We start from the raw sequence: 16,186 nt of genomic DNA on the forward strand, positions 1-16,186 counted from the left end.
TGCCTTTACTTTTTTCAAAAGCTAAATAAAAAAGACAGGGATGCTCTTAAAAGAAAAAAAAAGCCTGCTTTCCTGTTGAGAAAGAAGTGATGCAGACTGTGAACTTGTAAATACTCCACCGTCATATGAATTAGATTTACAGTTAATTAAAAGTGAAGATTACAGAGGAGAACAAACAAGATGGCGGATTGGGTGGACATGCAGTAAGGAGCTCCATCAGCAACAACACAAAATACCTGACCAAGCAGGCTCAGGGGATGGTCCCAGAACTCTGAACCACATAAAAAGGAATATTTAGAAGGTTGGAAGGCTTACAGCTGGGGGAATTTGTGACAGAAGCAAGAAACCCATTGCTTTCTAGTTCAGGACGCTCAGCTGCTCCAGGAGCCGCCATCTTGAGTGAGACCAAGCCGGGGAAGAATTGCAGCGGCCACAAATTCCTGGCAGAACCAAGGAGATAAAGGTGTGGACATTCTTACATTTTGGTAGCTGTTCATTGGTCCCTTGCGGTCTGAGCACTTCCATTCTGGTGACTACAGGGGTGCCTGAGACAGTGGGCACCCCAGCCCCACCCTGGGAGGGTTCTACGACGTATGTGCACAGACCTCCCCAAAATTTAAAGAGACAGTTTCCAATTAAAACCAAACAGCCACAGCCAGCTCTGACCTCTTTACAACTAGAAAAAAGGCCTGAATGGGGATTGTGGAGTAGGACAAGCAGAAAAAAAAGGAAATAAGCTGGAAATTCACAATAAAACAATAAAAAAAAAAAAAAAAACCATAGCATGTCATGGTTAGTCATATGAGACACCAATGACCTTGGCCAACGGATTTCCTGAAAACACTATGAGACAAGTGGTCTCTTTTATTACAGGGATTGAGGTACCCATCATATCCAGACCCAATTCTTAAGAATGGATCCGATCAAGTGCTAAGAGCTGAGTTTCACATTTCCTAAGACACTTTCCTTAAGCTAAGTTTGATCTCAGCTCAAGTTTATAAATGAGAAATGCAAGTATGAATGAAGGACCAATTAATTCGATGCAAATTTATCATTAAATAGCAACACGTACAATTTCAAAAATAATTTATAAATATTATAGTTTATTTAAAAATTAACCCTAAAATTATTTGAACAGAGATTTTCAGTTATTTACAATGAAGTCAACCCCCTTTGTAGAAAAGTAACTATGTTCAAAAGTACCTTGCCACCGAGTAATAATTCCATAGTACTTTTCAATAATATTTAAGTCACTTAAGCATCAGTTACATTTAAAAAAACAACAGGAGATTAACATATAAACAGCATAATCAAAACCAAAACTGCAAGCTATCATTAATTCCAAAAAAGCCAAAACCTTTTCTATTTTTTATTTTCCCCTTTTTCTGCACACTGACTGAAGAAATAAGAGATAATATATTTCTTAATTTTACGATTTTTTTAAAAATCATGTTAAGTAGAAATAGGTAAATTCTTTTAACATGTAATACTAAATATTTTAAGAAATTCTTGGTTTCATAGGAAGACATTTCAACTGGTAAAGTTTTTCTAGCTGCAATATGACATGAAGCAGAGAGAATTTTTTATCATCCCAAATACAGAGTCTAATTTCTTACTAGCAATAACATATTTGGATTTAATGAGATTCTTGGCTTTACTCCTAATTTTTTAATGTAGGGTTTTTTTTTTCCCATTCTTTTGAGACAGCCTCATTCCACATAGCCCCCGCTCAAAGTCACAGTCAAAGTATGTTTCAAATTAAGTCTAAGGGGGGGAAACCGGCTTTATTTAGATCAGAGCTAGTGTCTGAAAACAATGTAGAGTGGTGGTAGTGGCTGTATGCTGTTGAGTCAGTTCCAATTCAGAGCAATCGTGTAGAGGGTTTCCAAGGTTTTTACCTTTTTCTTTATGGGAACAGAAAGCCTCATCTTTCTCCTACTGAGTGGTTTGTGGATTCAAACTGCTGACCTGGCAGTTAGCAGCATAACTCATAACTACTACGCTACCACAGCTCCTGAAAATAATGTTCACTGCAGTTAATTTTTCCCCAGCATGTATCAGGATGAGACAATTAAATAAAAAGGTAAGGCATATGAAATATAATTGAATGCAGAATAAACTACATTTTCTTTTCTTGGCATAGAACATATAAATTTTAAATGACCCCTAAAGAAAAAGTTTCTGTTAAATAATATGGATAACCGTTGTCCAAAAATGTATACAGTTGGTTCCCCAAACTATATATAGACATAGTGGTTCACAGAACAGCAGCCCTGTTATAACCTACTGGATACAATGTGCTCTTTTCTAATTTATAAATGGGCTACCATCATAATAGAAATACATAGGCATGTATGCTATACACACAAAGTAAAACATAGAAAAAAGGAGAGATGAGAAGAAAAGAAAAGGGAAAACTATCCTTCCCTGTAAGATGCAGTCAATGAGTCAGTGTATGGAATTAGTGAAACTGTATAAAACGTCTGAAGAATTTCAGTTTTGGCAAATCATTTTCAGTAAAATTTCTAAGTCACCAGATTATTAGATTTCCATTTTAAGAATTTAGTAGGTCTAATGACAATGTTGTTGCCTCCTTAGTGTGTTGAAAAGAAACTTTGAGGGATCTGTTTTTTAAAGTCTGTCAATTTTAGTAGGTTAGTACGTAGTACAAAGAATCAAATCCTGATCCATTAGTGTTTGAATATGTTTGATGAGAAATTCCATGAAGATCTATCTGAATTCGTCCTAGATCTTAGAGAGAAAGGGAGCAGAATATTACGGCAATGGAGGGGGTCAGCTCCAAAAGTGGTCAGCCCAACCTGAAGTGCTGAGATAAAAAAAAAACCACACCAGATGTTTCTGTAGAGTTCTTTCTGCTGCCTTTTTTTTTTTTTTTTTCTTCAAGCCACAGGTCTACTTGGAGGGTCATGCACAAGTGGCTGATAAATAAAATCAGAGTCTCTGAATAGTGTCATCACAGTAAGGGACAAAGCTGCTGGATCCTCTCCTCATGTGAAATGCTCACATCTTGGGAACCCATGAATTGGTATTTTTTAAGGAATACCTAAAATGGAGGATAAAGACCACATATGTCAAATAACACATACAGGTAATTCAAAAGTTGAAACAATGACAAATATGCAGCCACTTATTGAGCTAGAAATCCCATATAATTTCTAAATCTTGCCTCACAATTCAAATACAACACATATAACTGGGTCAATCCCCAAATTGGCAAATAGTATTACTGTTGCTAATTGTTTACCAAGGTCAACATTTCCCACTGTTTCCAACTCACAGCATATGTCACACCAAAGAGCCCATTTAAGGATGGTGACCATGCTCATTTTGGAAGCTTATGAATTTGGATACTTGATGCATCCTTTAGACTAGAGAGATGATACATGCTCCCATTTTCATAGAGATGGCCTTTTCATGCTGCCATGGTACAAAAGGGAAAAGGTGAGCAGGTAGACAATTAAAAATATCCAGGAGCATGATTTTTCTTTCCTTTTCCAGCCCATCATTATGCAGCGTAGAACATTTAATGCAAAAAAAAAAAAGTTAACAGAACGTTTTCTAAAAAAGCATATATGTTTCTTTATTAATTTAAATCACAGCTATTTTGGTATTATTTAGATTCTTTCACAAACTTCCAAGAAGCAGAAAGAGAGATGTCAATTCTTATATCTGTTAGCTTTCAGTTCTGTATAGATTTACGTTTACAGAAATTCTTTGTAAGGTATAATGCATTGGGACCAACGCAAAGTGTTATGGAAGCAATATTTCAACAAATTTATTCTGAACAGACTTGAATATGAAGAACAAGGACAAAGGTAATATTATCTAGTTTTAAGTTATCAAGCAAGTAATCTAAAGTTTCTACTTAATTAAAAGAGAATCCAATGTTCTTCTGCTGATGTAAATAATTTTCATTCCGTATTTATACATAGCACTAAACTGATGATGCCAAGCTGAATTCATGCTCGGCTTATTTATACAAACAGATGTTCTCTCCTGAATCAATAATGTTTACATTTTACACCCAGACCATCATATAATTAATTAAGAGAGATAATTTAACTCTCCACAATCATGAAGATTGATCGCGACTCGATGGCACTTATAGCAACAGCAACAATCATGAAGATTAAAAAACAAAAAACAAATGAGATAAGAAATAATCCATTTCCATTTAAGTCATTTGTAGAAAAATTGAGCTGTCATTAGGGACAGCTTTCAAAAATGATTATTATGTTTAAATGAACACAGGCTATGCAATATATTTGATGCCATACTGTATAATTTTACTTGCATAACAGTATATTCACTTAATATGCAACAATAATAAGTTGGTTTTAATTTCAGCCACAATTTATTTAAGCCCTAATTGGGGGGGGAAAAAATACTTCAGGCCACAAAATACTCAATTAGGCTTTTAACTAAGATAAATGAGTATAAATTGTCCTCAGTTTAATAGCTTTACAGAAACATCCTCTGGACAGAAACTCTTACCCGAATTGAAATATTAAGAGTTGCATAGCATATTTTCAGAAGTATGAAAAACAATTTATGCATATTTGAAAGCCAATTTAACCAATGTCAGAAATTAAGACTTTGACTTTCACCAGTCACTTGTAAAGTTCTTTCATATTAGCACTTTCACTTTTAATTATAGTGACAACTGGCAGCGAAATGTAGTGCCTCAAAGAAATCATCTGCTTAAAAAAAACCAGGACGATTTAAGCAGTGCTTAATTCTGACTGCCTCAAGTCAGTAGTTGGTCTAACTGAGACCTATAATTGATTTTCCAGGTTTCTACGCATAAGAGTCCTGTTGCGGCACTGCGTGTTAATGCGCTGGACTGCAAGGATCAGTTTGAACCACAAGGTCAGTGGTTCAAGCTTACCAGTTGTATCTAGGAAACCCTATATAGGGTCACTATGAGTCGGAACTGACTCGACGGCACTTAACAACAACAACAACAACAACAACAAGCATAGGAAGAATAAAAAACATGGACAACTTTTCTGCTAAGTAATACATAAACACATTAATGCTAACTAATAAAATTGTCTGATTTAAAGAGCAACTAACCTGAGATGTACCTTGCTCCGATTAACATTACCATGCTACTCACTATAAAAAAGCCCAAGGGCAGACTACAGAAGATACTAGGGTCACCTGTGGTCATCCAAGTAGAAGAGAATTCCAGTCAAGCAAACCAAAAGAGAGACACATAATTACAATATTTGTGTTAAGAATCACATGATAGCAAAACAAAATAAGTTACAAAAATCATATATTCATAAAAGCTAGCAAAGAGTTATTACTTCAAACAAAAATATAATCAACTGAAGGTTTATGATCATTAACAAACAGTACAGATAGCATGCCACAAGCAGCCAAGAACATACAGAAACATCAACACAAGCTTTCCACTGGCAAAGCCAAAGGGAGCCCAAGAAGAACTTTTTGGGAGGCTGTGATTTTAAGTTTTCTTGACTCTTCTCCAAATGATAACTAAATGAGCAATTCAATTCCCTGAGATTCAATTCACTGATCCTTTGGGTATCAGAGAAGAATTGTATTAATTGGTCTACTGAAAAATGAACTTTGAACTCTATTTTTGCTAAAATACTAGCTCTATTGTATTATTTTTTAGAAATCATTTGATTTGTAAGGAAGTGCACCTGACAATATTGTTGTTGTTGTTGTTGTGAAGTGCCGTCGAGTCGGTTCCGACCCATAGCGACCCTGTACAGGGTTTCCAAGGGTGTAAATCTTTACAGGAGTAGAAAGCCTCATCTTTCTCCCGCGGAGCGGCTGGTAGTTTCGAACTGCTGACCTTAAGGTTCGCAGCCCGATTCGTAACCACTACGCTACTGCACTTATAAAGACTAAATGGCTTAATCTCATAATTACACAAGAAATCACCTGTGAACATGATCGTTTTGATACTTTTTAACCTGGATTCTCTTGGAATCCTTTCCTTTAAAGGCTATTAAAATTCTATTTCAAGAATAACTGACACTCTTTATTAAGAAGTTTTGAAGTAAGGCCTAAGAGTTGAGAACACAGAATCATTAGGCAAAGGGGTTTCCTTGAACTCTAGAGAGCTTGTGAAAAATTCCCTGTGCACATATTCTGAGAAATAAGAAACCTATGGTAAAATTATTTCTTTGCTTATGGGGAGAGGATTTTTTTTTTTTTTTCCCATTAAAGAGGACAGAAACAATTCCCGCTCCCCCCCATATTTCTCAAAAAACAAAAACAACAAGGCTCCTTTTTGTTTCCATATTTGTAGAAACAATATTTTCATTTGACTTTAGGGCCAAAACAACAGCAAAAACAAAATCCATGTGCCATCTAGTCGGATTTTGACTCATAGTGACCCTGTATAGGGTTTCCAAGGCTGTAAAGTCTTTATGGGAGCAAAAAAGTTTCAGTGGGCCTGGTGGGTGTGAACTGTAAGGTAAGTTCAGTGCTTGCCATACAGTGGCACCAAGAGAACGTTTTCCAGGTCTGATAGACTGACCTGTCAGTTAAAAAAACTCATTACCTGATGTGGATGCAGGATGCAGTGAGTTCTAACTAGAGAGAACTAGCTGCATCCTCAAGTCCTTACAAATATAGATGGCATCTATTGAATAGGGATCGTTCCCCTCTGGCGACATACATATATATTATGCTTGTTATTTGATAGCTGTGTAATGAACTTTGAATCAACTTGAACTGCTTACAAAATGTTGTTTTGGTTCGTTTTAAGTTATCTCTCAAAACATACCAAAAATACATTAAAAGTACTTTAAAAATCATTTATAATGCATATAAACATAGTTGTTGTGGTGTGCCGTCAAGTCGGTTCCAACCCATAGCGACCCTGTATGATAGGATTTCCAAGGAGCAGTTGGTGAGCTTGAACCACCGACCATGTAGTTCAAACGACTTTGCAGTCTGACGCATTAGCCCACAGTGCCACACCAGGACTCCATATAAGTATAGTACAACTAAGAAAATACATATAAGACTACTTCAGAATTGGCTAATTAACTGGTTAGGAAATTAAGTAAACATAATATTCTTCCCATAGACTAAAGTACTTTAAAAAGGATAAAACAGGAGGTAGCAATTCTAATATCCTTTGAAGTTTACAGATATAAAAAAGTAGTATTGTATCTGTACAGCTATTATCATATAACTTTTAAAGGGATTAAAAATAGCATTTCATCATATTATTTTACTCTGAATTCATTATATAGATTAGCAAGATCCCCCAAATCTTAAAATTATTATAAATAACTCTACTCAAAAACGATTTCAAACTTTGATTTAAATCCACTACAGTCTAACGGAAAAAAAAAAAAAAATCTATAAAGCTTGGAAAAATCAAATGCTGAGTGGGACGTGAAGAAATACAGTAAAAAGTTTTCTTTTATTAGCTTTTTTCATGGAACTTTAAATTTAATGATGATAGTAAATTATATTTACTGTCAATTGGCTTGAGAAAATGATCAACTGGCTTTATGAAAAATTTGCAATGAAAATTAGATCAGCACTAGGGTGCTGAGTTGGAACCGGCTTAGACAGCACTCAACAACCACTAGTAAGTGTGAGAGAAAGAAAATGTGGGTGGATGGAGGGGAAGGAGGGAGAAAGGGAGCATGTGTCATTAAACAAAATCCAAGAAGTCAAAGAAAATGATATAACTTCTCATAAGTCCTTAAAATTAATGGTTACCAGAAGTCAGTGCCCTAGTGGTAGAAATTATTTAGAAGCTTGATTATAAAGGGGTTCAAGACTGCAAACAGGTTTGTCACCACCTTGGAATGTGAAACTGAGTTCCAGAACAAAATATTTAAAGAAAAATGAAATTAAACTATTGCAATAAATCTTTCATTTAACAAAAAGCTATATTACTATGCTATATTACTCACTTAGGGCTGTTTACAACTAAATGGCTTACTTCAGCTACATACCTTCCTACCCGAGTACTGAAAAAGGATGGGAGGAAAAAACCCAAAACTGGGAGGCCAATTTTGCCTTCCCACCTAAAGACTGGGGAGGTTGGGGTAGAAGGGGGGGAAAGAAGGCTCTTTTATTCTCTGACAAGACTATTTCCCAATCTCTTAAGACATTTCCCATTTATGGTTTGATGTGTCTTAGCTGTAGGTATACTTGCTAAGTAGTTGGAATCAGTGTAGGAAGTAGTGAAATATATTCTGAAATTAATATAGCTTTCAATTGACTCACATCATGAAGACAGCCTCCCAAAAAGGTAGAGAACACCATTAAAAAAAAAAATCCATTAATTTTTTTTTTCATTAAGAAGAAACCAGAAATCATTTTACATTTAGAAAATAAAGTTATCAATTGAAGCACCAACAAAAAACCAATAAGATAAGGCAAAGGAGGGTTCAATCATTTCTATCAACCTGAAAACTCAGATTTTAAATTTAGAATTTTAAAGTGCTTTGAAAATATAAGAAACTCTTGACAAAGGCAATGTTTTTGTTCAGAGCAACCAACAGTTATCTTTTGCTAACTATACATGATCAGATATTGACATAAACTATTATACTAGGAAAAAGTGACAAAAACAAACAGTAAAGCATCTTTACCACTTTCAGAAGACTGAGTTGTAACCCAACCCATTGACTTCATCACAGCCTTTTTCCACGTAGAATAACGAATTTCACTTTCTGCAATTAGATGGAAAAATCACATGAGTCATTTACAGCGATGTTCTAAGCACCAGCAGTCTTAGCAAATTCTTGCACATATTTAACTGAAGTTGAGCTTTCCCAACACTCAGATTTAAGAGAGAACATTTGCTGGTGAGGCCAGTAATTGGGAGAGATGTTTACAAGGAAAACAGGGATAAAACATGACAGGAAAGGTCAGCAGGTGAAGGAAGACTTGTGAGACATGCTAGGAAGAACACTGCTAAGAACACTGGAACTATTCATAAAGCAAGAGGTGCTGAATTAAGAGGGGGGTTCCTGTTTGTTTTCTCTTTTTTTGTGTGGTGGTGGTGGCAGCTTAGGATGAGGGGATGGATCTACTGTAATATGGCAAAGACTAAAAGGAGAATTGCTTTTGGTCCATTAAAAAGATTTAACAAGTATTATGGGGCTTCAAAAAACGTTGTGGAAATTCTCATCAACTTTCAAGTCTTTTTTTTCCCACAGAACTTTCTGAAGCACCTTAATATTGATTTTGCACAAGATTCATGAAGTAGCATTATGAGATAGCCTCTTCTCCCCATTTAATGTGGACACTGGTGCCTTCAGGCACATGCTCTTACTTCCCCTAACCATACCAAACTACCAGTGGACTCCCTTCTGTCTAGCTTCTGCTCAGCTTTTCCACAAACTCTGCTCAGAAACTTGCTCAAGTATCCCTCCCATGAGAAAGTAGAGAGTTTGGGAAAAAGAGGAAGACCCTCCATGAGGTGGGATTGGCACAGTAACTGCAACAATGGGCTCAGACATAATAGGAGGGCGCCAGACTTGGCAGTGTTTCTTTCTGTTATACACAGGGTCACTATGAATCAGAAGTGATTGGATGAAATTCTCAACGATGAAAATTTTCTTCATTTTTGGCCATTTTGCCATATTTCCACAGCACTTAACAACACATACCTCAGATGAATTACTGTCATACTGAATTTTTATGGTTATGTTGACCTTTCCCAACCTACTTGAGACTCCTGAAGGGGAAAGACTTATTATTATCAATTTCTAAATCCCAATGTAAAGCATAGTCTCTGGCTTTTAATAGGTTCTAAACAAATGCTTACAGGAAGACTGAACTATTTATATTTAAATGTCCATTCCTGCATGATTTGTGTGTAGGGGAGCTGGGGAAGGGGGAAGACATTCAATATAACTTATCTAATTCTCAGAGTCCTGATGTGGTGCTGTGGGATAAAGCATTGGACTGCCAGGTCGATTTGAACCACAAGGTCAGTGGTGCAAACTCACCAGCCACTCCTTGGAAACCATATACAGCGTCACTATGAGTCAGAATTGACTCCTCAACACTGAACAATAACTCTAAGTAAAAGTGTAAGCAGGGATGGTTATTCTCAGAAAACAATAATCCTTAACCTTCTGCACAAAATTGACTTGCTTTGAGAGTGAGTTTAGTTATAAATTTTGTTTTATTAGATTTTTTTCAGAAGTAGAAAAATTTTTTTGGAATTTGTATTTTATATCTCATATTATAAAGGGAGTCCTGGTGTGGCGCTGTGAGTTAATGCACTAGACTGGCAAAGTAGGTTTGAACCACAAGGTTGGTGGTTCAAGCTCACCAGTATTCCTTGGAAACCCTATACAGGGTGGTCGCTATGGACCAGAACAGATTTGATAGCACTTCACTACAACATTATAAAAGTTAATAATTACTTCTGAGGTATATGGTATACTGCCAGATGATAAAATTACTAGTGTTAACAAATTTGTTTCCTTATACATAGAATAGAATGAAATAAATTAAGAAACACTGGCTTAGCCTTCTGGAAAACTCCATAAAAATGCATTTGGAAGCTTATTTCCTAGTGGCTCAAAAACCACTTTGAGCTATTTTATGCACATATTTCTAGAAAGTTATAAAACCGAATCTAATATACAGAACCTTATTTTCGACTCACATTTATTTTACTTTAACGGATGTATCACTGTATTTTAATAGAGGTACCAATCAGAGTTTATGGCTCAGCTTTACTGGGACAATGAATCAGATATTAAATGTCTATTTTTAAATTGTTGCTGCGCTTGCCAGGGCAACCCTGCTTGACTTGAAAGTTGTGTCCATTAGTCCAGCTAATTGTGTCCTACAGAGGGCCACTGACAACAAAGATGACCAGTCTAGACAATATGGCTGATAAAACTACCTTGTCCCTTTTTAAAAACAGAAAAAGATTTAAGTTTTCAAGGAATTCATTTTAATTGGATCCACAACAATGTTCATGGAAACAGCAGTCAAGAAAGCAAAGGACGTATTGCATTGGGTAAATCTGCTTTAGAGATGTTAAAGAGCAAAGAAGTCACATTGAGGACTAAGGTGACCTGACCCCAAGCCATGGTATATTCAATCATCCGATGTGCATGTGAGAGGTGGACATGGAATAAGGAAGATCTAAGAATTGATGTCTTCAAATTATGGTGTGCATGAAGAATTGACTGTACCAACAAGGGCTGCCAGAAGAACGAACAAAGCAGTCTTGGAAGAAGTGCAGCCATATGTTCCTTAGAAGCAAGGATGGCAAGGTTTCATCAGGAGAGATCAATTCCTGAAAAAGGACGCTGTGCTTGGTAGAGTAGAGGGTCAGTGAAAAAGGGAAGACCTTCAATGAGACGGAATGACACAGTGATTGCATCAAGGGGCTTAAAGACAGGAATGATCGAGAGGATGGTGCAGCGCCAGGTAGTGCTTTGTTCTGTTGTACACAGGACTGCTGAAGCAAAACTGACTTGAAGGCACTGAATGACAACAATAAGCTGTAACTGACAGTGGGCGGTGTTAGCTTCCTACAGGAAAGGATATAAACAATACAAGAGAATGGTAAAAAGAGATGATTGTAGATGGTTTTGCCTTTCCTTTTTTTAAAATAAAGAACTATATTTCTCATTCCTACTCATCAGTGTAGTTCAGTATGCTTATACAGATATGTACAAAAAGCGGAGATAAATCAGAAACAGGAACAGGTACTATTCGACTTTGTTCCTTAATTTATGAAGAGAAAGGCAAACTCCTGTGCACTAAATATGATTGTTTTTGCACAGTACTGCTTAATGTTCATGATACATTCTGTGAACTACGATGCTATAGGTTTGGATGTTATATGAACACCGTATAGTAGCACAGTACTGCTTTTTCTTTATGCACCTTTAACAGGCTTTGTGCCTTAGCAGTGACTGTCAATGTGCTGAGAGACATTCACTTTTGTGTTGTGTCCTCAATCCACGACATTAGCAATTTCTCCGTATCTGATATTGGTCCCTCTTGATTAGCCTTGTAGCTTCAGTGGAACCAATCCTTTACTAGCTTGGAGAAGTTTTTGTTTTTGAGGATAATTGTGAATATTGAGTGTGACACAACTACATCACAGGTTTTTCCATCTCTGTGTTTAATAACCATTCAATTTAAATCCAAACTGACACTTCCTTGCCTCTTGCTTCTCTCCTCTCACTAATACTGGTTTTGCTGTGTTTGGGAGCCATGATACACTTCACAGTAATGCTTATGAAAGGAAATTAGAGAAATGATGCTACAACACTCAAGAGACACATAATGCATGAGATTGCACCTATGAGGAGAAGCATCCAATGCATGTGGTAAACTTTTTAAGATAGAATAGACAGTGCAGTACATACATGAGTCAGTAGTTGTTGGTGATGTTGTGAAATGCCAGAGTCAGTTCTGACTCACAGCGACCCTGCTCAACCCCTATTCAAGACTCCAGCTCAAGCCGACCTTGCGGCCAAGTGATTTATACTAGAGCGCCATACCAGGACCCCACATATGCCAGTAACAGGTGTTTATTCTGACTATCAACACATGCCCACCAGCTTCTTCATGGAAGAAGAATGTGGCAGTCGGAAGATTTACAGCTTTGGAAATCCTGTGTACCAATTCTACTCTGTCCTTCGTTGTTGTTGTTGTTAAGTGCCATCGAGTCACTTCTGACCCATAACGATCCTGTATAGGGTTTCCAAGGAGCAGCTGGTGAGCTTGAACCACAGACCTTGCAGTTCTAAGGGATTTGCAGTCTGCCACATTAGCCCACAGCGCCACACCAGGTCTCCCTACTCCGTCTTCGAGGTCCCTATATGAGTTGGAATTGACTCGACGGCAACAGGTTTGAGATTTTAATACTATGTTGCTGTTGTTAACTGCCGTCAAGTCGATCCCAACCCATAGTGACCCTGTATAGGGTTTCCAAGGAGCAGCTGGTGAGCTTGAAACACCCACCTTACAGTTCACAAGACTTTGCAGTCTGATGCATTAGCCAACAGCGCCACACCAGGACTCCTTAAAAAAAAACTATGTACCATACCATTATATACCTGGCAGCACAAGCCCTTCGAATAAAAGAGATACACCTGTTGTGTACCGGATGCCGTTTCGTTCCCTACATCCTGTTTTCCAATCAGGATTTCTGAACTCTATTATAAACTTATGGGTCCACGGGCGCACTTATGAAGGCAGATGTCGTGCAAATGTATATTATGTGGGGCATTACTGTGTATCATTAGAAATTTCATTCTTTAAATATACCCTCAGCGTTGATCTGTGGTTCAAACCGTTCCATCGTAACCGCTGACAGATCCTCAGGTTCTAGACTCCAGACACCAACTCCGTCTGCAGCCCCCGCTGCCATGGCAGCTCCCAGAGCAGTTGTCTCAGGCATTGAAGGCTTCACTGTGGGGAGAGATCTACGTCAACATCTTTGCCGGTATATATGCCTAAAATCCATTCTTCTGCTAAAAGAAACATTACACTTAGAGCTGAAGAGAATGAAGGCTTACTAACCTACTGGAATATACAGAATGTCCGCTTGGAGTTGCATAAGAATTTTGTTGCTGGTCATTCCGCCATCTACCTGCAAATGACTGAGTGGAATTCCACAATCGCGGTTCATGGCATCCAAAATCTTCAATAAACCAAACGCAATTACATAATTAAACTACTTCACAGTAACACCTCTGAAAGTGGCAATCCTCCACTCAAAAATCCTCAGTAGCTTCCAAAAGTATACAGAATAAAATATTGACTTCTCATCTTGGTCTTCCAAGCCTTCCTTGACCTGGTCACAACAACCTTTCTTCTTACATCTTTGAATTCTGCCTACACCAACAATTCTATTTGTGTACCTTGGCTTCCTGCCTTCATGCTTACATTTTTGCTATCACCTTTGCCTAATATGGACCACTTAGCAACCCCCATCACGAAATATTCTAACCAAAACAGAAATTTAGAAGGTGAAGACAGCTGGAAAAGTGGGGTGGGGAATCTTGTATTTATTAGATTCATGTACAGGCAAGGCTTCATTTTTTTGTTAAGTATTTCATAAATTTCAGACATAATCCATATGTTGTGTAAAAGTGATTAAAGTGGATTCAAGATAAGAAAACAGGTTCATATTTATTACCTCTCGGGTTTGGAAACAAACAGCTTCCAAAGCAGCAAAAGCAATATGACATTTATTGGTGAACTGAGTAAGACCGCAGATTATCCTGAAAACACAGAAATGTTTACCATTAGTAATGCTATATATGAGTCAGCAATCTAAACTATCCAAAATAGATACACATGGCAAAGTTGGATTCAGTGGACAGAAATGGAGAAAGAGAGTAAAAAATAAACATTACTTGGTGAAATCTTTATAGTCTGCAATCCTGTACCCACATATGAAAAAAAATTCATGATCCCTCTGAACAGGGTGCAAATACTATAATATGAAAAGAGTACTCATTTAAATGACATCCCTTTGCTACACAATTCTCAGAGACCTTGAACATAAAGAATAACATTAACAGGGATATGGCAGGGACTTACTGTCTGATAACTTATAACTTAAGAGTTTTAGGAGTCTCCACAAAGAGAAAAAGATTTCCTCAACAAAAAAAGTCATTTGAAAATAACTTTATAAACTAACTTAATTGAGTAAATAAACCATGATACAGACAATACTTACCCTCTTGCACTGGGCTCCCAGTAAGGTGCATATAACCCTGAAAATGCTGGCACGAAGTAGCAGCCATAGGAAGTACCAACTTCTTTAGCAAGTTTTTCTATAAGAAAAAAAAAAAAGCATCCTACTTGTTTTATTCAATAACTTAAGTAATTATTGTTTTTTAAACACTTGATTTCTCAAAAAAAAAAAAGGATGCTTTTAATAGTGTTTTGAAAGTCAAAAGGTCAAAATGAAGCTTTTTATTTAGGCTTTTACAACTGAAAGAAAATATCTTATACAAAAAGTCTGGTGACAGAGGGTAAAGTGGGAATGACTTTAAGGAGGTTGCTGGCACAACTGGGAGCTTTGAAAAAACTAAATGTACTCAACAGACACAGTAAGTGAACTTCAGCAATCTCAATCCTTAAACTAACAGTAGTCAGTAATAATAATAATAATAATAAAAAATAGATAAAATGCTTGGTCAGTTGAATTGTCACAAAAATAAATCAATTTACCTTTAAAAACAAAAAAAAAAGTAAGACGAGGCTTTTGGTTTTCTACTCTTTGACACAGTAAAATGCCCTGTTCCCACTTACAACAATATTGTAGGGAACAAGAAAAATGAAATTTCCTACATGCCCCCACTTTAATGTAACTTAACATAAGCAATAAAGGAACTGGTTTAGTTTCAGCAACACATTTCAGTCATTCTCACTACTTTTTAATATTGATGACTGACTGGTGGGGGTGGTGGGGGTGTGCCGTGGAGTTGGTTCAGACTCATAGTAACCCTGCATATGGTTTCTGAGGATGTAGATCTTTGCAGAAGCAGAAAGCCTCCTCATTTTCCAATGGAATGGCTGGTAGTCTCAAACTGATGACCTTGAAGTTAGCAGCCCAACTCTTTACCACTACTGTACCAAAGTAGGTGGTGAAAAGTGGCTTCCAGCACATCTCTATATACAGAAATATGGTTTATGATTGTTGCACCTTCCAGCAAAGTAAAAGAAGCAGATGAATGAGTGGGTTACTGTTATTGTTTGTAAGTGCCTTCAAGTCAATTGCAACTCATAGCAACCTTGTATAGGGTTTCTGAGGAGTGGCTGGTGGGTTTGAACTGCCAGTTAGTGTTGTTGCTGTTGTTAAGTGCCGTCGAGTCAGTTCCGACTCATAGCAACCCTGTATAGGGTTTTAGGGGAGCTTCAACCACCAACTTTGTGGTTCAAGCGACTTTGCAGTCCAGCTTATTAACCTACACCACACCACACCAGGACTCCAAAGGAAGGGGTTTGTTGTTTTTGTTGTTAAGTGCCAACAAGTTAGTTCCGACCCATAGCAACCCTGTATAGGGTTTCCAAGGAAAAGCTGTGAGATCAAAATTATTATACCTATAGAATGAAAATAGTCATGTTGTTCTTGTTAGGTGCCATCGAGTCGGACACCGACTCATACTGCACAGCCGAACGAAACACTGCCTGATCCTACACTTCAGTCCATCGA

The 16,186-nt window shown here is 37.2% G+C and overlaps 1 protein-coding gene across 3 annotated transcripts in view; it reads right to left on the bottom strand.

The window, feature by feature from the left end:
* Window positions 1-2,856: 2,856 nt before the first annotated feature.
* LOC102839780 (glycerol kinase-like) overlaps window positions 2,857-16,186 on the bottom strand; it is a 101,130-nt gene continuing 87,800 nt past the window's right edge. The window contains exons 14-20 of one of the 3 annotated variants that reach the window (XM_006835557.1): window positions 14,705-14,801; window positions 14,159-14,243; window positions 13,540-13,660; window positions 13,285-13,428; window positions 8,622-8,702; window positions 5,098-5,184; window positions 2,857-3,064 (exon numbers count right to left, since the gene is read on the bottom strand). In XM_006835557.1, the coding sequence (XP_006835620.1) occupies window positions 3,054-3,064; window positions 5,098-5,184; window positions 8,622-8,702; window positions 13,285-13,428; window positions 13,540-13,660; window positions 14,159-14,243; window positions 14,705-14,801 (626 nt within the window). In that variant the 3' untranslated portion in view covers window positions 2,857-3,053. Of the gene's footprint in view, window positions 3,065-5,092; window positions 5,185-8,621; window positions 8,703-13,284; window positions 13,429-13,539; window positions 13,661-14,158; window positions 14,244-14,704; window positions 14,802-16,186 lie in introns of those variants that run through there. The other 2 variants (XM_006835558.1, XM_006835556.1) reach the window with 2 other exon arrangements.

The sequence above is a fragment of the Chrysochloris asiatica genome, unplaced genomic scaffold (assembly GCF_000296735.1).
Source record: "Chrysochloris asiatica unplaced genomic scaffold, ChrAsi1.0 scaffold00018, whole genome shotgun sequence".
Classification (NCBI taxonomy): domain Eukaryota; kingdom Metazoa; phylum Chordata; class Mammalia; order Afrosoricida; family Chrysochloridae; genus Chrysochloris; species Chrysochloris asiatica.